Below are 21504 nucleotides of genomic sequence, written 5' to 3'. Positions count from 1 at the left end.
CAACCGGATAACCAGAAGATACTGGCCACCATAGTAGTTGATAGCCAAACTAGTTCAGAAATTTTTGTATGCAGAGATTCTGGGAAGAAAGTATTGCCCATTAGCCACACCCAGATAAGTCAAGGCCCCATAAGACACACCCACCAAAGCCACACCCTAAATGCCCCAGAAAAATATGTAAATTCAAAATGTTGATAACTATGCATTAAATACGCCCCAAAATAAAACTAAAAATTCTCGCTATACACTGTAGGCCCACAGCTGGAATAGCAATGGAGGGAGTTTATATCTCACCCTGGTTGCAAAGCTGGATGAGAAGAAAGAATTCAGGAAAGCTGGGTTTTCTCAGCAAATCTTTTTTTGAAGAGATTTCGCTAAAAATTTATTTTTCTGGGCCTGGTTTTAATGGAAAGATGTGTAGGTTGGTAATGGGACCTGCCATTCCCTCTATCTCCACTGTGGGATTTTCATTTTGACTTCAATCACTTCGAGAACTAAAAATCCTCCCTATCCCACTAGATGAATACAAATACCATAAATAGTGTCACATAAAGAGAGCCTTTCTGCAGGGCTGCACAAACCCTGGGGCACTTTAAAAAAAAATTCCTATCCTCCTCCATTATTTAGATATCGGTGCCGTTATATGTGGCGCCTGATATTTAAAAAACCCCCTGAACGGTCAATGGGGCGTGTAATTGGCAAGGGGGCGCAGCGCTCTCACTCACTCTTCAGCTCTCGGCAGACAAGAACGACAAGACTGCGTGATCTCTCACGAGAGTTCACACAGTCTTGTCCTGGTCTGCCGCGAGCTGAAGAGTGAGTGTGTGCACGCGCACACGCTCTCCTCTCTCCAGCTCTTGCTGTGGCACTGTCCGTAGTGGATTGGACAGTGTCACAGAAATGTTCCACGCCTCATTGACAGTTCAGGGGGTTATTTAAATGTATGGGCAGGTGAAAGGTTCTCTTTAACAAACGGGTTAATTTCTGTAGGACTTTCTTAATTTCTGGAACCTCAGAGCCTTTTTCAGGCACTATTGTGTGTTTGCAATCACTCAAGAAAAAAAAAAAAAATTCTATAAATTCCCCTAAAAACCACAGGGTATTCCTTCTCTATTGGACCCTGCTGTGTGTTCAGGCAATAGAAAAAAAAAAAATACCTATAAAATACTACAGTTCACAAAAGAAACAACATAATAAATATACAGTGGAATTTCTGCAGGGGTCCCTGCTGGGAACGAAAAATGTTGCTCTAAATGATGTGACTTTTTTTTACATGCTTATTCTGCACCACCCGATTGCAGCAACTAATGCACAAACGGTTTGTATTGTTAAAATGCTCACAACAACTTAAATGCCATGCGGGGTATAGTTTCCAAAATGGGGTCACTTCTATATGGGGTTTTTAATAATTCAACATCTCAGAGTCTCTGTAATCACGGCACAATGAAGTCAATTTCACCAAAGTAAGCCTCAATGTTGCATGGTGCTCTTTCCCTTCTGAGCCCTGCGATGTGCCCAGGCAGCAGATTACGACCACATATGGTGTATTGCCATTCCCAGGAGCTTTGTAAATGTGACATGGCATTCAAGCCATTCCAGCAAAATTTGAGCTTCAAAACTAAAATAGCGCTCCTTCCCTTCTAAGAGCTGCCATGTGACAAAACAGCTGTTTACGACGGAAGAATTTGCTTTACAAATGTTGGGGTGCTTTTTTCCCTTTCTTCCTTGAGAAAATTAAAAATTTTGAGCAAAGACTACTTTTTATTGGGAAAAATGTAGCTTTTCATTTTCACTGACAAAATCGAATAAATTCAGCAAACAGTGCTCTTTCCTCTTGAGCTCTGCCATGTGTCCAAATAACAGTTTACGGCGACATGCGAGTTATTGCTGTACTTCGGGAGAAATTGTGTTACACATTTTGGGGTGCCTTTTCTCTTATAATCCTGGTGAAAATGAATAACGTTGGGCAAAAACGACATATTATTAAAAACCTAACAATTTCACATTCACATGGCCCTATTCTAATAAATTATTTGAAATACTTTAGGGGGGGGTCTAAATTCTCACTACAAACCTAAAATGAATATAGGCCACTATAAGCCACTTCTGAACTGTATTGATATTTAAAAGTTAAATAGGTAATTACAAATTTTCTTGAACATGGGAAACATTGCTGCTATAAACATCCTAAAAAACCTAGAAGGATGTTTAAAAAATAAATATCAACATAAAGTAGACATATAGCACACAAAATAGTTCATATTTAGCATTTACCATAACTATCTCTCACAAGCAAAGAAATAAATATTAAGAAAAATGTTAATTTTTCTAACTGGTCGCTAAATTTTGGTGTTTTTATCCCAAATAAACAGAGAATGTATAGACCAAAATTTACCACTAACAAAGTACAACCTGTCACAAGAAAACAACCTCAGAATCACTTGGATAAGTAAAAGAACTACAACGTTATAACCACATAAAATGACACAACAGATTTGAAAAAAATGGGGCTCGGTCATTAAACCAAAAATTAAGGGTTAATGTCTGGAAAACTCCTTATGGCCCTGTTTTTTTGCAGGCGGAAAAATCCCTGGAGGAATTTTGAGCCAGATGATTTTGACCTGCCTGCACTCTTTGCCATGTTTTTTTGTGACGTTTCTCGGCTTTTTCGGGCGCAGCCATTGAGCGCTGCAGGCAAAAAACGCTGCGAAAACCGCTTTTTCTGCCCCCCATTGATGTCAATGGGAGGTCAAAGACGGAAACGCCTGTAGAAAGTGCATGACACTTCTTTTTTCCCCGCGAGTGTTTTTTTCTGCTCGTGGGGAAAAAAATGCCTCCGCCTCCCATTGAAATCAGTGGGAGGCATTTTTGTCTGCTTTTTGGCGCGGTTTCCATGCAAAAAAGTCTGTGTGAATATACCCTAGCAGTTTTGTAAAAGAAGACACAGGATTCTATTCATTGGATTTGCAACCAGGTAGCGTGACGGTTACAAAATGTTAAGAGTTACTCACCTTGATCTCGAAGGAACTCAATTTCTACGCTTGCCATTTCACTGCTCCTAAAAACATGAAGTTCCGACATAATTAAAATTGAGATCATTCAGAATTACGTGGTCCCTTACAATAGCTATTAAAAATAAAAATGTTCATGAGAATAATGACGGGCCATTACATAAATGACGAACTGAAGAAAATGGATCGGATATGAATAGAGTATAAGAGGTTTCCAATATTAGGCCAACGGAAAACACACTATAAAATAAAAACATATTACGATCTTGCCTCCTTGTTCAAGGAATTGCTGCAGCTCAAGGCAATATAACAACAGCTCACATCAATCTCTAATTCTAGCCTACACCAAGCTTGTCCCATTCAGTACCATTATAGGTTCCAGTGAGCTTCCGCTATACACAGGGCATTTCTATTTATAGAAGGATACAATTATGAAAGATTTAAATACAGTATGCAGCTTTATGCCTGGAGACAGGCCAATCCCCCTCCCTGAGATCAGGATTTTTCTCTACGTGGTGTGGGTGGTTTATGACACCATCAATAGCGGCACTTGGTCTGTGTCATGGTCTGCTGCATTAGCTATATAAAGACAAATTATACTATTAGTTTATACAGGTGACCAAGTCTCCAGTGCATACATGTATACACAGCGGTCAGTCAATCGCTGGCCTAAAGGGCGGAGGGAGTTTTCGCCCCTAAGTACACGGTGTATTCTTTCAGCGCTCCGCTGAAAAATTTTTGCCCGGCTACTTGGGGTACGGACCCGTAGCTGGGCAGCATATTAAGCGGACAGATTTACTTTTAGGGAGATGTAAAGCGCTGGAGGTACACTTTAGTCTCACTTCATGACACAGACATCCTGATATATGGGTTTCATAGAGCATTTACATCAATAATTAAATGGCTTGTATTATACCAGTAAATTTAAAGCAGTTGTCCAGGTACGGGGCACTTTTCCATACTGATGACCTATCCACAGGATAGGTCATCAGTATGATTGGTGGGGGTCCGACAACCGGACCCCGCACCGATCCGCTGTTGGAAGCCATTCAGTAGTTGGTGCAGGAAGAAGATGGTTCCGTACACTGTATGGCGGCCGTGCTGGGCAAGGCCTCATGCACACCACTGTGCCCGCATTTTCGTGCCGTGCTCCCATTCAAAGTATAGGAGCACAGCCCGCAAAATCCGAAGAGTAGGACATGCTCCATATTTCCTGGCACGGTTCTACGGCACGGACACCTGTCCATAGCGATACGGAAAGGTGTCCGCGGCCAATAAACCGGGCGGATCCATAATTGTGGACCGTATTGCGGTCCGCAATTACGGAGTTTTTTTTACGGTCGTGTAAATGGACCCTTACTGCAGCATGGCCGCTATACTGTGACCGGAGCCATCTGCTTCCAGCGCAGAAACCATATGTTTCCGGCGCAGAGGCCATCTGTGACCACTGCATAGCTTCCGGACCCCCCACCAATCATATACTTATGACCTATCCTGTGGATAGGTCATCAGTATGAAAAACCACCCCCTGTCTGGACAACATAAGGATTTTCTAGTAGATACAATGTATGGAACTCTTTTCTATTGATCAATAAATGTATCTGATCTGTTTATGCGACATGACTTTCCAGATGAATTTTCAGAAAAATTAATTGGTTTTTGCAAGTATTTTGCTGTAGAAAAGCTGCAATATTTGTGCTATAAGTTGCGAAAAGGGGACAGGGTTTAGCAGAAAGGGTATGGCCAACAGCAGTCCCTCAAACTTATTCATATATTTTTCTGAGATTTCAGTCTGACTTTAGCACAGCCCTAGATGTGCCAAAAAAAGAGGCGTGCACCTCTTAATAGATTTGGCAAATTTTACTCCAATGCACTTCAGATTAGGACTAGCGCATAAAACACCAGTCTTAATGAATCCCCTCCATTTTGTGTACACATCAGTAGTAACAATATTCTAGACCACAATGCCACTTGTATAATAAATTTATTCAGCAGTTCATCCTCTGCAGGCTCTCTCTCTGACAGATTTACCTGAGCTCAGCTACAGAAGGAGCTGTAGCTGATATGATATTCTCCACACTCCGTGCCTTCCTCTAATAAACTTGCAGAGGATTCAGATCAGTGTTGAGTGAGCGCCCCAAGTTCTCCCTGCCTCAAAACACTGATTTTTCTGCTCCACCATGAGAACTAGTAATCGGTCTACACCCTAAACCTCCCTTCCTTACCTCCCTCCGACAGACACAACAGCAGTGGAGTGTTTAGCCTAGGACATAAGTATACACTGAAAAGTCTGAGCAATTGAGATAGTCTTTGTCAGGGGTCTCAAACATATGGCCCGCTGAGGGCCCCTGAGGCTATCATCTGCGTCCCGGTGGGCACCGAGGCTCCCTCGGGAGAAGAGTGAGCAGGCTGAAGGAAAAGCACATCGGCGCAACTTCAGGACGTCATGAAGGAGCACAGTCCCTTTTGCACGCTGTTGGATGGTTGGTGATAGGTGAGCAATGGCCACAGAAAACCTGTAGATAGCAACTCCACCCTGTAGATAGCACCCCACACTGTTGACAGCGCTACACCCCCCTCACTGTAGTTAGATCCATTGGGGCTCCCTCTAAGAGTGGAATCCCTAGCCAGAGCGTTGCCGACACTCTGGCCGGGGATTCCTATGCTGGAGTAGCCCCTGAAGTCACTGTCCATATATGGACAGTGACTTAAGGGGCTCCTCCAGCAAAGGAATCCCCGGCCAGAGCTCTCTGACCAGGGAATCCAGTGCAGGTGGATCCCCTGACGTTACTGTCCATATATGGACGGTGACTTCAGGGGCTCCTCCAGCAGAGGAATGCCCAGTTAGAGCATCGGCAATGCTCTGGCTTGGGATTCCACTCCTAGAGGGAGTTCCAACGGGGCTATCAACAGAGGGCACGTGTGTGGCACCATCTACAGAGGGCACTGTGGCACTATCATAAAGGGGCTGCCCAATTTTGAAATCCTTGTGTCTGCCAAACGCTGCCAACTGAGCAGCCAGACTGCATTTAGAGACAGGTGAACTGGAAAACTGGATTGTTAAAATAGGCACGTGGAGTAAATGCACAACTTTCCGGTAAGTTTAAACCTAGCGCTATTATTATAGTACTGTAGTATTATTATAGTAGCTCAAATAAGTAATTGATTAACAATAATTTGGTATTTTATCAAATTTGAAAGTAATGTGGCCCGTCAATTTCTAATTTTTTCTATGTGCGGCCTATTTACCCGCCCGAGTTTGAGACCCCTGGTCTAAGTCATACTAGAAGATGGATTGTTCAAAAGGCAAAATAGCCATCCTCCAAAAGTGACCTGTGTATGTGGGTACATCCACACCCCCCACTGAGTAAGGGTGTGTTCACATCAGCATTCGCTTTCCGTTGGTGGGTTCCATCTGAGCTTTCCATTAGGGGAACCCATCAACGGAAAGGCAAAGCTTTGGTTTAAGTTTGCCTTGCCGTTGATAGGTTCCTCTGACGGAAAGCTCAGACGGAACCCATCAACAGAAAGCGAACGCTGATGTCAAAAGGCCCTAACATGATCCCTCAGTGAGACAAAGCTGCAATGATTTTCATGCCTCAGTTGATACTGGGGCAAATTTACTAATACCGTATAAGTTGAAGACCGTGTAAACTTAGACAAGTCAGTCAAGAAAACATGCCAAAATTAGTGGTTTACGTTAAAAGATAAATTTGGCACATCTAGCTAAACACTTTTCTCGTCCTTAGGCCTCGTTTACACGAGCGTGATATCCGTCCGTGCGACACGCGTGCTTTTCACGCGGGTCGCACGGACCTATACAAGTCTATGGGGCAGTGCAGATAGTCCGTGAGTTTTGCGCAGCGTGAGTCCGCTGCGTAAAACTCACGACATGTTCTATATTTCGCCGTTTTTCGCGCATCACGCACCCATTGAAGTCAATGGTTGCGTGAAAACCACGCAGGTCGCACGGAAGCACTTCCGTGCGAACAGCGTGATTCGCGCAACAGCTGTCAAACTCTGAATCTAAACAGAAAAGCACCACGTGCTTTTCGGTTTACAAACATCCAAACAAAGTGTCATAATGATGGCGGCTGCGCAAAAATCACGCAGCCGCGCATCATACGCTGATGACACACGAAGCTGTTAAGTGCCTTTTGCGCACGCAAAACGCTGCGTTTTTTGCATGCGCAAAACGCACACGCTTGTGTAAATGAGGCCTTATACTGTACCAACTCTTGGTTGGCGTCGCACAGTGTCACATTTTTAACCCACACCCCATACTGCTAAACCACACTTTTCCACCGCCCTTGCCGAGTGCGTCGGAAAAAAAAAACCTAAAACTGTTAAGAGTGGTGCACAACATGTAAGCCAAAATTCTGTGGCATTTTGAAATGTGTAAATCTGCCCCATTGTTTTTAAGTTAGTACAGAATTTCTGAACAGTTAGACAATAGCCAAGTATAGGGGAAAGGGGGTCTCATAAGTGAAGAAGCTTTTTTTCATGAACATGATAATTTAGATAGTCTGTTACTTCCATGTCTCCCCCTGTACAGCTTTCCAGTTACCCCCTGTGCCTATTCAGGCCACATGTCGAGATTTTTGGTTTCTTTAATTTTAATAATTTTGTAGAGAGATGTGCATCTAGATCTCGTGTGTGTTAGGCAGGGCCGGTCTCAGCATCCGGCGAATCCAGGCAAGGGCCGTGGGCCCACTGCACTGGGGGGGGGGGGGGGCCCACTCAGCCACGGGTGCTTTACGCTGCCTTTTTAGCTCCTCTGGAGTAGCTGCTGACGTCACGGTTTATATATGGCCTGTGACGTCAGGAATTCCTCCTGGACCGGAATCCCCGGCCAGAGCGTTGCTGACGCTCTGGCTGGATATTGCACGCCTAGAGGGAGCCCCTGACGTCCGTATCCATATATATTAACGGTGACATCAAGGGCTCCTCCAGGCGCACAATTCCCGCACAGAGCGTTGCCAACCCTCTGGCCGTGGATTCCGGTCCAGGAGGAACTCCTGACGTCACTGTCCATATATAAACCGTGACGTCAGCGGCTACTCCAGGAGAGGAATCCCCTGCCAGAGAGTCGGCAACGCACTGGCTGGGGATTACACTTCTAGATGGAGCCCCAAAGGCGCTATCTGCAAAGGGGCGTGTGTGTACGCGGCACTATCTACAGGGTGCACCGTGGCACTATCTACAGGGGGCACCATCTACAGGGGGTACAAACCGGGGGCCTAACTTAGATATCGGGGCATAAACAGGGCCCAGCTTCTATAAGCGGGCACAAACTGCCATTTTACTGCCGCTGTGAATTCCCCAGCAAAGGGGCCCACTAAGTCTGTGTCACCCCAAGGACCCACACAAACTTTGAGCTGACCCTGGTCTTAAACACGACTTTGTTTTTTCTAGAAAACGTTACGATTTGATGTCAAATTACATGAAAGCGCTCCATTAATTTAACATGTTAGGTGGCATTTTCCCAATGTGCCAGGTATCTACTTTCAGAAAATATGGGGCTTGGGGGTATGATATGAGGTTTGAATTTTATAATTTAGATTTTAGTTGTCTATGTGAAAATTGGCCCAAAACTCTTGACAACCAAGTGGTTAAAGAGAACCATTCACCAGCCCATGTATGTGCAGCTGAGTGCAGTATGTAATAGGCAGGGCTTTAGCAAGGTCATGGAAACTGAATATTACCATTTCTATCCCCGAGCTCACGAATCTAGTGGACATTGCTTTTATAATGGAACGAATACATGCGCTAAGATCTAATAAATTAACTAAAATTAGTTCTATTTGGGAACCCTGGATCCAATATCTGGCCTCCAAAACCCAAGGGGTAGAGCACCCATCGCTAGAAAATATTTTGTAAGCACATGTGTATTGTTTACAGACATACATCTAAGTTTGGGATATTGGATTCATGCTATTGAATTTCCATTGTGGGTCAAATAAAAGTGATCCAGGTAATACGGTATTCACGATTGGCTAAAATTTTAGTTTAACACAGAGGTCTCCTTATAACAGACGACATTTCGGGTACAGATAAGGTGGACATGTTCAATAGGTTTCTTTTTGTTTTTTAATTGTATTTTATTTTCTCATATCTTTTCATTTCACATGCTAATTTCTTGGGTTCTGGATTGACCCATTGTTTGGTTCTGAAATGCACAATGACCATATACCTTTAGAAACCATGTGTAATACTTACTTGAAGAATGTCCCAATTTATATGTGATATGTGTAACTATGTACAGTATCTGAAATTTTAGGACTTTTTAAATTGTCATTGTATGCATTTTTTGGATTGTGAAAAATCAAATAAAAATTTGATTTGGTAATAGGCAGGGCTGAACAAACCTTGTGTCACTTTAAATAACGGAGGAGGCTAGAAACATAATTTAGATATCTGGGCCGTTATAATTGGCGCTCAATATGTAAATAACCCCCTGAACTGTCAATGGGGCGTTTTTTTTAATGTAAATGGCAGGGGGCATGCTACTTATCGCTCTGACACGGTCCAATCAGCAATACTGGAGCTATATTAGAGCCCAGAACTATACTGGAGCTATATTAGAGCCCGGAACTGTACTGGAGCTATATTAGAGCCCGGAACTGTACTGGAGCTATAGTAGAGCCCGGAACTGTACTGGAGCTATAGTAGAGCCCGGAACTGTACTGGAGCTATAGTAGAGCCCGGAACTATACTGGAGCTATAGTAGAGCCCGGAACTATACTGGAGCTATAGTAGAGCCCGGAACTATACTGGAGCTATAGTAGAGCCCGGAACTATACTGGAGCTATAGTAGAGCCCGGAACTATACTGGAGCTATAGTAGAGCCCGGAACTATACTGGAGCTATAGTAGAGCCCGGAACTATACTGGAGCTATAGTAGAGCCCGGAATTATACTGGAGCTATAGTAGAGCCCGGAACTATACTGGAGCTATAGTAGAGCCCGGAACTATACTGGAGCTATAGTAGAGCCCGGAACTATACTGGAGCTATAGTAGAGCCCGGAACTATACTGAAGCTATAGTAGAGCCCGGAACTATACTGGAGCTATAGTAGAGCCCGGAACTATACTGGAGCTATAGTAGAGCCCGGAACTATACTGGAGCTATAGTAGAGCCCGGAACTATTTTATCTGGTCTGCTTGCCACGGACGTATCCTATTCCCTACGCGTTTCTGCACCCCGATTATTTAGGGGAGCATCCTCAGGGGACAAGACACCAGTGTCATATACGCGCCGGGAGAAACTGACAGTACTTTTGTGCTGACCAGCAACAATAACTATTATTTGTGTTACCCCTGAGGATGCTCCCCTAAATAAATTGGGGGTGCAGAAACGCGTAGGGAATAGGACACGTCAAACAGACCAGATAAAATGTGCTACTGCTGATACAGGTGTTCATATTTAGGAATATAACAGCGAGATTGAGCAAACGCTCTGGACACATTGTTTCCGTTGTTGGATCTGTCTGCCAATGCCCGTTACCAGATCTATTTGGGCAGTGCCTAGGTTTTAATATTTCTACAATAAATTTGTTTTAAACATTCATTCAGGCAGTGATAATAAATATCACTTTAATATTTGAACGTATACCTTCACTTGGTTGTTCATAGATATTTAGGGGAGTCCTAACAACTGCCTGTGTGCCATCAGTACACAAGCGAATGCACTGGCATATAGATAGATATATGCCAGTGCATTAAAGTTTAAAAATATAAAAGTAAAAAAAGAAATGTTAAAAAAAACACACGTTTTACAATAAACATTACATTCAGTTTTGATACATAAAACACACATTCTGTATCGTCACGACTGTAATAACAAATTTATAGCGCCATTTATGATGTTCACGCTGTTAAAAAATAAACACTGCTTTCTTTCACTTATTGTGGGGCACGAGGTATTATGAATTTTGAACCTCCATGTGCCTCACATTAATAGTAATTAACCCCATCATGTACCTTACACATTAACCCAATGTTGTATATTATGACTGTGAGGAACATGATGGGGTTAATTACTATTAGGCCTCATTTACACGAGCGTGTGCGTTTTGCGCAGGCAAAAAAACGCAGCGTTTGGCGTGCGCAAAAGGCACTTGACAGCTCCGTGTGTCATCAGTGTCTGATGCGCGGCTGCGTGATTTTCGCGCAGCCGCCATCATAGAGATGAGGCTAGTCGACGTCAGTCACTGTCCAGGGTGCTGAAAGAGTTAACTGATCGGCAGTAACTCTTTCAGCACCCTCAACAGTGAATTCCGATCACAATATACACCAACCTGTGAATTAAAAAAAAAAAGACGTTCATACTTACCAAGAACTTCCTGCTTCCTCCAGTCCGGTCTCCCGGCCGTTGCCTTGGTGACGCGTCCCTCTCGTCATCCGGCCTCACCTCCCTGGATGACGCGGCAGTCCATGTGACCACTGCAGCCTTTGATTGGCTGCAGCCTGTGCTTGGCCTGTGATTGGCTGCAGCTGTCACTTGGACTGAATTGTCATCCCGGGAGGTCAGACTGGAGGAAGAAGCCGGGAGTTATTGGTAAGTCAGAACTTCTTTTTTTTTACACGTTCATGTATATTGTGATCGGAAGTCACTGTCCAGGGTGCTGAACCAGTTTAACTCTTTCAGCACCGTGGACAGTGACTGTCTCCTGACGTCGCGTATCGGAAAATTTTTTGCCGGGTTCGGTCAAAACGAGTTCGGCCGAACCCGGTGAAGTTCGGGTCGCTCATCTCTAATTTGACACTCCGTTTGGATGTTTGTAAACAGAATAGCACGTGGTGCTTTTCTGTTTACATTCATCCTTTTGACAGCTCTTGCGCGAATCACGCAGTTCGCACGGAAGTGCTTCCGTGCGGCATGCGTGGTTTTCACGCACCCATTGACTTCAATGGGTGCGTGATGCGCAAAAAACGCACGATTATAGAACATGTTGTGAGTTTTACGCAACGCACTCGCGCGACACAAAATTCACGCATTGTCTGCACTGCCCCATAGAGTAATATAGGTGCGTACGACACGCGTGAAAAGCACGCGCATATATTACGCTCGTCTAAATGAGGCCTTAATGTGAGGCACATGGAGGTTCAAAGTTCATCACACCTCGTGCCTCACATCAGAAAATGGAAGAACTTTTTTTAATTATTATTTTTGGCAAAGTATCGTTTTGGTATCGAGTATCGCAACACTACACGAAGTATCGGTATCGAACTCCAAATTCTGGTATCGTGACAGCCCTAGATGTGAATGGGTCTGTAATTACGGATGAGTTCTACGGACATGTGCTTTGGGCTTTAAGCAGCACCCCGCGACAATAAGCTAATGGCAGGGGTGCAGCAGAATACACAGTTATTACTATAGTGCTCCCATACAGATTATATGCCAGAAAGTGTCCCCAAATATAAAGCAAGACAGAGAGTGAAAGCTAGCGTCCCCGTACAGTGCCAAATAGTATCCCCCGTATACAGTGCGTACCAGAGTGTACCCATACAAAGGCCTAGTCACAGTGCCCTCATACTTAGCGCCTGCTAGACTAACGCCCCATGTAGTGCCAGACAGAGGGTCCCCCATATACAGGGTCAACCAGAGTGCCTCCAAAAAAAGTGCCTGCCAGTGAATGCCTACATACAGTGTTAAAGGGGTATTCCGGAACTAAAAAATTACATTTATTTAAATAAAACAATGAAAAAGATATAACTTTCCAATGTACTTACGTTTCATCAGATGGCTGTAGCGTCGTATATCCTCCTCCGTCGCCGTCCCCTTAGCAATGCAAAATCTGCACTTCCTGTGCAGACCCGTCCATTTGGTCTTCTGCCTTGCTTCCGGTTTCCGGCTTTCACACTGTACGGTTACGTCAAAAATGACGTAACCGTACCACGTGCTTCTTTATTGAATTAGAGCATGCGTGGTGAACACACTCCACCGCGCATGCTCTGTGAAATTATGTGGCTGCGTCTTCAGCGGCCGTGTATATTACACTGCGCATGCGCAAGGTTGAAGGTGTGTAGCGGTGTGTATACGAAGTTGCAGGAATAACGGCCGTTTCGGCCGTCTTCCCGACAGGTGCAGGAGCTGTGACAGCTGCTGTCTCGTACAGCAGCTGCCGCAGCTCCTACAGCGGGGACCGATCGCTGTGTCCCCGCTGTCTAACCCCTTAAAAGCCGCGTTCTATAGAGATCGCGGGTTTTTAGGGGTTAAGTTACCATCGCCGGCCTGCTACACGATAGCGGCCGGCGATGGTTACTATGGCAACCGGACACCAAACAAAGGCGTCCGGCTATGCCATCGACGGAAGCCTAGTGGGTCCTGACAAAGTCAGGACCCACTATGCTTGCTGTCAGTGAATAGCTGACAGTTCTAATACACTGCACTACGGATGTAGTGCAGTGTATTAGAATAGCGATCAGGGCCTCCTGCCCTCAAGTCCCCTAGTGGGACAAAGTAATAAAGTAAAAAAAAAAAAGTTAAAAAAAGATGTGTAAAAATAAGAAATTAAAAGTTAAAAAAATCCCCCTTTTTTTCCCTTATCAGTCCTTTTTTATTAATAAAAATATATAAATAAACGATACATAATTGGTATCGCCGCGTCCGTAACGGCCTGAACTACAAAATTATTTCGTTATTTATCCCGCGCGGTGAACGCCGTAAAAGAAAATAATAATATACCGTACCAAAATCACAATTGTTTGGTCACTTCACCTCCCAAAAAATGTATTAAAAATAGATCAAAAAGTTGCATTTACCGAAAAATGGTCCTGATCGAAACTACAGTTCGTTACGCAAAAAATAAGTCCTCGCACGGCTTTATTGATGGAAAAATTATAAAGTTCTGGCTCTTAGAATAAGGTAACACAAAAAGTGAATGATTTTTTACAAAACTTATTTTATTGTGCAAACGCCATAAGACATAAAAAAACTATAAACATCTGGTGTCACCGTAAGGCCGAGTTTACACGAGCGTGTGCGTTTTGTGCAAGCAAAAAGCGCGGCGTTTTGCGTGCGCAAAAAGCACTTAACAGCTCCGTGTGTCAGCCCTTTATGATGCGCGGCTGCGTGCTTTTCGCGCAGCCGCCATCATTATGACACTCCGTTTGGATGTTTGTAAACAGAAAAGAACGTGGTGCTTTTCTGTTTTCATTCATCCTTTACAGTGCTGTTGCGTGAATCACGCGCGTCCCACGGAATTGCTTCCGTGCGACATGCGTGGTTTTCACACACCCATTGACTTCAATGGGTGCGTGATGCGCGAACAGCGCACAAATATAGGACGTCGTGCGTTTCACGCAGCGGACATACGCTGCGTGAAAATCACGTACCTGTCTGCACGGCCCCATAGAGTAACATAGGTCCCTGCGACGCGCGTTGCAAAAACGTATAATACGCTCGTGTAAATGAGCCCTAATCGTATCGCCCCACAGAATAAAGTGAATATGTCATTTATAGCGCACGGTGAACGCTGTAACAAAAATAGAATAAAAAAACAATAGTATAATTGCTGTTTTTTAGTCACCACGCCACCTAAAAATAGAATAAAAACTGATCAAAAAGCTGCATGCACCCCAAGAAAACTACAATGTATTCCTCAAGTGGTCTAGTTTCCAAAATGGGATCACCTTTTGGGGGTTTCCACTATTTTGGTACCACAAGACCTCTTCAAACCGGACATGGTGCCTAATAAAAAGGCGGCCTCAAAATCCACTAGGTGCTCCTTTGCTTCTGAGGCCGGTGCTTCAGTCCATTACCGCCCGAGGGCCACATGTGGGATATTTCTACTGCAGAATCTGGACAATAAGTATTGAGTTGCGTTTCTCTGGTAAAACATTTTGTGCATAAACTTTCTAAATGCTGTTGTGAATACTTTGAGGGGTCTAGTTTCTAAAATGTCGTGTTTCATAGGGGTGTCTAATATATAGGCCCCTCAAAGCCACTTCAGAACTGAACTGGAAGCCCAAAAAAAATAATTAGGCAATACTTCGCTTCTATACGAACTAGTTAGCGATTCACAGTGTGATGAAGTAAGGGGAAGCAGCGCTTATACGAGCGGTGCACCCCCTTCAAACAGCCGATGACTTTTCAGTTCACAGGTAGCAGAGTTACATGATGGGGAATTTGTTTTCCTGTTGTGTAACTCTGCTACCTGTCAATGGAAAAATCAGCTGCCAGAGTGAAAAATGTTTCCACACAGAGGAGTACCGCAAAGAAACACCTGGGAATCAGACATGATGGACTAACATTTTTCCCTGTGGTGGATGACTTTTCAGTTGACAGGTAGCAGAGTTACATGAAGGGGAATTATTTTTCATCGATGGCTAGTTAGGAGCGCTGCTTCCCTTTAGTTTTTTCTTGCTCACTGTGAATCTCCGACACAGGATGCAGCGGCGATCCACAGGTATTGCTCCTTTTATCCCAATTCACATGTTAGAATTCAATTTTTTTTATTTTATATATATATATATATATATATAAAATACAGTATTTAAAACTAAGACTGTATAAACAGTTAATATACATTTAGAAAACTTATAATTATAAAGACCAAACTTTACGTATCATCATATAGGGTCAGTGTTGTTTAAAAACGCAGATATCCAGTGATTTCAGCTTGTGCTAGCAGTAATAGAATGAGAGCACCAAAATGAAGACTGAGATTGCAGAAGTTAGTAGAGCTGGGTGTAGTAGGCGGAGCAAGTGCACTGCTGCATGCACATTGCATGCTGGGACTAGAGCAGTGCATGCAGGGAGGAGAAACACAGGAAGAGAAGATGAATGAACTTACTGAGCAAAACAAACCTCTCCAGGTAAACAATAGGGAGTAATGTTACTAAAACCATTTATTATCAAGAAAAAGCTAGACAGAGTGCACTAATATCTTAATAGAGGAACATTGCATTGATTTAAAAAATAAAAAAAAGTATTGGAAAACCCCTTTAAGCCAGAGTGCCCCCATATGCAGTGCCTGCCATACATATTCCCAATTAGAGTGACTGGTAGTAGTGCCATCCACAGAGGGCCCCCATACACCGAACTGGAACACTGGTCCTCAGACCGACCTCAACAGCTCTCAGAATACAGGCTGCCTTCATTAGGAGCAGACCACTTGTGTAGATAGAAGCCACGTACACGTCTGACCTGTGAACATACCTTGTGCTTACACCGTGACAACAGCCGGCTGCACCAAGTAACCGTACAACTGAAAAGCACTGGAGACCGGAAGAACTCGGCAACTTGGAAACTGAACGCTTCTCTACTGTCAACATCCAATCAAAACGACCACTTTGAAACAACCAATAACTGCGCGTTTCCTCTGTGGAACCTCTGTTGTCGTACATGAGAGAAGCGTGGTGATTTGCTGCTAGTAGCGGCGCTGACAGAACACATAGATGAAGCGCTATTAGGAGAGAAGTGAGGTGACGTTCGACGTGTGTCATGTGATAATAATCTGCGGTACCTCGAGCTACTGTTCAGTACTGCAAGCTCTGTGCGACTGGTAGCGGTCCCGCATGTGTCCCTGTCCTGGAGAACTAGGAAGTGGGCGGGTCACTGCCTCCGCAACTCATGACAGGAACTGCTCCAACTTTAATAAGGTATGGTCCAGAAGAACAGATGACACGATGATGGGAGTTTTCTGTGTTACTCTATGGCAACTCTAATGCCAAGAAGCACATTGACTTATAATGGGTACTGTCCGGTGCTTCAGCTTCTGTATCTAAATGGACACCACAACGAAATATGAATGGAGGCTCCGACATAGTTGTGAAAGGCTGGATTCACATCTGTGTTTAGTTTTACATTGTTCTGCTATCTCGAAGGAGCAGGACACCGAAAAAAATCAGAAGTGCCGGATCCGTCCCATGATGGGCACCAATGGCGCCTGACGGAACCCTTTGAATTGAATGGGTTCCGTCTGGGTTTGGTCCTGGTTTAGGGCATGTTCACATGTGCATTGGAGGCTTTGTTAGATACCGGAAACAATAGCGCAGCATGATGCGTTATTGTTTTCAGTAAAATCACAGACACCATGATGGAAACCCGACGGAAGCCATTAAAGTCAAAGGCTTCCGTCGTGTGTTGATGGTGTTCGCATGCAACGGAATTGGCGCTTCTGGTGTGTTCGTTTTGCTCATCTGACAGCAGAACAACGAAAACACTGACGCAGGTGAATCGGTCATTACCGGACAAAAATGGCACAGCATGCGTTCCGGGTTCCGTTGTTCTGCTCCGTCATGGGATCCGGAGTAACGAGAATACCAGAAGCTGTGGATCAGTTGCGTGACGTAAACCAATGGTGCCCGACAGAACCAATTGACTCATAGCATTCTGATGTAGCCTCCGGCTGCGAGTTATACAGGGTCCTGAGGCCAAGCAGCGTCAGGGTCTTATATGTGATGCAGCACTCAACGTCCTGACTGCGGCTCCACATGCAACGTCCTGACTGCGGCTCCACATGCAACGTCCTGACTGCGGCTCCACATGCAACGTCCTGACTGCGGCTTCACATGCAAGGTCCTTACTGACACTCCACATGCAAGGTCCTGACTGCCGCTCCACATGCATCGTCTTGACTGCCGCTCCACATGCATCGTCCTGACTGCCGCTCCACATGCATCGTCCTGACTGCCGCTCCACATGCATCGTCCTGACTGCCGCTTCACATGCATCGTCCTGACTGCCGCTTCACATGCATCGTCCTGACTGCCGCTTCACATGCATCGTCCTGACTGCCGCTTCACATGCATCGTCCTGACTGCCGCTTCACATGCATCGTCCTGACTGCCGCTTCACATGCATCGTCCTGACTGCCGCTCCACATGCAACGTCCTGACTGCCGCTCCACATGCAAGGTCCTGACTGCGGCTCCACATGCAACGTCCTGACTGCGGCTCCACATGCAACGTCCTGACTGCGGCTTCACATGCAAGGTCCTTACTGACGCTCCACATGCAAGGTCCTGACTGCCGCTCCACATGCATCGTCTTGACTGCCGCTCCACATGCATCGTCCTGACTGCCGCTCCACATGCATCGTCCTGACTGCCGCTTCACATGCATCGTCCTGACTGCCGCTTCACATGCATCGTCCTGACTGCCGCTTCACATGCATCGTCCTGACTGCCGCTTCACATGCATCGTCCTGACTGCCGCTTCACATGCATCGTCCTGACTGCCGCTTCACATGCATCGTCCTGACTGCCGCTCCACATGCATCGTCCTGACTGCCGCTCCACATGCAACGTCCTGACTGCCGCTCCACATGCAAGGTCCTGACTGCCGCTCCACATGCAAGGTCCTGACTGCCGCTCCACATGCAAGGTCCTGACTGCCGCTCCACGTGCAAGGTCCTGACTGCCGCTCCACGTGCAAGGTCCTGACTGTCGCTCCACGTGCAAGGTCCTGACTGCCGCTCCACGTGCAAGGTCCTGACTGCCGCTCCACGTGCAAGGTCCTGACTGCCGCTCCACATGCAAGGTCCTGACTGCCGCTCCACATGCAAGGTCCTGACTGCCGCTCCACATGCAAGGTCCTGACTGCCGCTCCACATGCAAGGTCCTGACTGCCGCTCCACATGCAAGGTCCTGACTGCCGCTCCACATGCAAGGTCCTGACTGCCGCTCCACATGCAAGGTCCTGACTGCCGCTCCACATGCAAGGTCCTGACTGCCGCTCCACATGCAAGGTCCTGACTGCCGCTCCACATGCAAGGTCCTGACTGCCGCTCCACATGCAAGGCCCTGACTGCCGCTTCACATACATCGTCCTGACTGCCGCTCCACATGCAAGGTCCTGACTACCGCTTCACATGCATCGTCCTGACTGCCGCCGCTTCACATGCATCGTCCTGACTGCCGCCGCTTCACATGCATCGTCCTGACTGCCGCCGCTTCACATGCATCGTCCTGACTGCCGCCGCTTCACATGCAACGTCCTGACTGCCGCTTCACATGCAACGTCCTGACTGCCGCCGCTTCACATGCAACGTCCTGACTGCCGCTGCTTCACATTCAACGTCCTGACTGCCGCCGCTTCACATTCAACGTCCTGACTGCCGCCGCTTCACATTCAACGTCCTGACTGCCGCCGCTTCACATTCAACGTCCTGACTGCCGCCGCTCCACAGGCAACGTCCTGACTGCCGCCGCTCCACAGGCAACGTCCTGACTGCTGCTTCACATGCATCGTCCTGACTTCCGCTTCACATGCAAGGTCCTGACGGCCACTTCATGGTGTCAGTATGTTGTATGACTTTCGGTCTTCTGTGAGAGCCTGCGTAGGGGAGGAGTGCCAAGTTGATGTATACATCTATTTTTCTATTGTCTGATAGGGCGGGGCAAGGTACATGGCCTGGCAAGGCCCCACAGAGTGAGCTCTACGCCATATAAGAGATGGCATAGATTTCCACTATAGTTTGCGCCAGTTTTCTGGCATAAATTGTAATAAAGTGGCAGGTTCGAGGTGGCCTGTCCCCTTTTTGTAAGCTAGGAGTAGAAAGATTGATCAATTCCTCCCACTATCTTTTGTGTTTAGTGTTATGAAATAAATGGACTTTATTAAAACGCTCTGTTCACCATGACGCCAGTGTGAACAGAATCGAAAGATGTTTTTTTGTTTTTTTCTGTGATTACAAAAATCTTGGCAAAAACTGTGACCAAAAAAAACTCCAGTAAATATACCCTAATAGAGAAACTGTATTTCCACATATGCCAAAAATGTTAGTCCCACCTCTGCGTCATTCACGTCTCTCTAGAACGGGGCCTCCTGCCCTCCGTCCTACGTTGTGTCGCTGGGCTCTGGCCACTGACTGATGAAGTGGCTGTATTTTTCTGGAAACACATGAGCACATTTTCTTACACTGTTTACGGAACTCCCGTAGTAAATGGGATTTATGGAAATCCTGCAGTACAGCAAGCTGCTGTTTCTGGAAGTCAGGAGCTAGGGAAACAAAAGTAGGTCACTGTTCTACGCTGTTTCTGAAGCTCCCATTCACGTTTATGGGAGTTCAAGAAACCGCACAGCCAAATACGCTTAACTGTTTCCGGAAAACTCTGCTCCAGAGCCCAGTTCTAGAGATAAGTGTGGATCCCACCATAGGAAATTTATGGCATATACTGTGGCTATGCCATAAATGTCCGAGATGGAAATCCTCCTTTAAGGCTCCATGCACACGAACGTAAAAATGCACGTAATTACGGGCCCATGGACTTCTATTGGCCACGGGTACCTCCCCGTATGCTTACGGGAAGGTGCCCAGGCCATTGAAAAATATAAAACATGTCCTATTTCAGGTCGTAATTACGGCACAGGCAGGCCCATAGAAGTCTATGGGGCTCCCGTAATTACGGGTGACCACGTGTGTGTGCACCCGTAATTACGGGAGCGTTGCTAGGCGACGTCAGGGGATAGTCACTGTCCAGGGTGTTGAAAGAGTTAAACGATCGGCAGTTACTCTTTCAGCACCAGGGACAGTGACTACCGATCACAATATACATCAACCTGTAAAAAAAAAAGACGTTCATACTTACCCAGAACTCCCTGCTTCTTCCTCCGGGGATGATATTTCAGCCCATGTGATCGCTGCAGCCAATCACAGGCTGCAGCGGTCACATGGACTGCCGCGTCATCCAGGGAGGTCGGGCTGGATGTTGAAAGAGGGACGCGTCACCAAGACAACGGCCGGGTAAGTATGAATTTATTTTACTGCGGAAAGGGCTGTCCCTTCTCTTTATCCAGCACTGATAGAGAGAAGGGGCTGCCGATTACTGCAGCGCAATTTTGCAGCGAAAACGTGCCCGTAAATACGGGTGGAATACGGGTGACACCGGACCCGTATTTACGGGCACGGGTCCGTAAATACTGGTGCAATACGGGTCGAATACGTATGACCAAAGACCCGTATTTACGCCAGTATTTACGGGAGGACAAAAATACGTTCATGTGCATGAGGCCTAACCTTGTGTTTGGACTTGTCTGACTGGTTTTCCTTTTTTTTAACCTTGTAGTTTTTAGTAGTGTAAATTACAAGCCGATTTGGACACACTAAGGGTATGTTCACACGCAGTGTTTTCAGGCGTATTTCGGGGCATTTACGCCTCGAAAAATGGCTGAAAAAAACGGAAGCTGAACACCTACAAACATCTGCCCATTGAAATCAATTGGAAAAACAACATTTAGTTCATATAGGGCGGCTTTTTACGCCTCGGTTTTAAAAATAAACGGAGTGTAAAAAGACGCCCCGTAAAAAGAAGTAGCATGTCACTTCTTGAGGCGTTTTTTTGGAGCTGATTTTCCATTGAACATTATGAAAAACGCCTCAAAAGAAGCTCCAAATTAAAAGAAGCGGCATTTTCAGCTTCAAAAACGCCTGAAAATCAGGAGCTGTTTTCCCTTGAAAACAGCTCCTGTATATTCAGACATTTTTGGTTAAGCGTGTGAACATACCCTGAGTGTTTGGGCATCCACTTGGCACATGAGATTTA

General features: G+C 45.7%; 2 protein-coding genes across 9 annotated transcripts in view; one reads left to right on the top strand and one right to left on the bottom strand.

The window, feature by feature from the left end:
- SCLT1 (sodium channel and clathrin linker 1) overlaps window positions 1-16545 on the bottom strand; it is a 188538-nt gene extending 171993 nt beyond the window's left edge. The window contains exons 1-2 of one of the 2 annotated variants that reach the window (XM_075860446.1): window positions 16483-16545; window positions 3012-3058 (exon numbers count right to left, since the gene is read on the bottom strand). The gene's annotated coding sequence lies outside the window, so the exon portion shown is untranslated. Of the gene's footprint in view, window positions 1-3011; window positions 3059-16175 lie in introns of both variants that reach the window. The other variant, XM_075860445.1, reaches the window with a different exon arrangement.
- The window catches only part of C1H4orf33 (chromosome 1 C4orf33 homolog), a 149597-nt gene continuing 143707 nt past the window's right edge, over window positions 15615-21504 (top strand). For 2 of the 7 annotated variants that reach the window (XR_012883021.1, XM_075860447.1), the window contains exon 1: window positions 15615-15832. Coding sequence is in view for 4 of the 7 variants with exons in the window: in XM_075860447.1 (XP_075716562.1) it covers window positions 15746-15832 (87 nt within the window). In the remaining 3 variants the exon portion in view is untranslated. The other 5 variants (XM_075860450.1, XM_075860448.1, XM_075860452.1 and 2 more) reach the window with 4 other exon arrangements.

The sequence above is a fragment of the Rhinoderma darwinii genome, chromosome 1 (genome assembly GCF_050947455.1).
Source record: "Rhinoderma darwinii isolate aRhiDar2 chromosome 1, aRhiDar2.hap1, whole genome shotgun sequence".
NCBI classification, from domain to species: Eukaryota; Metazoa; Chordata; class Amphibia; order Anura; family Rhinodermatidae; genus Rhinoderma; species Rhinoderma darwinii.
The sequence above is the reverse complement of the archived record's forward strand: the minus strand, read 5'-3'. Positions and strand labels throughout refer to the sequence as shown.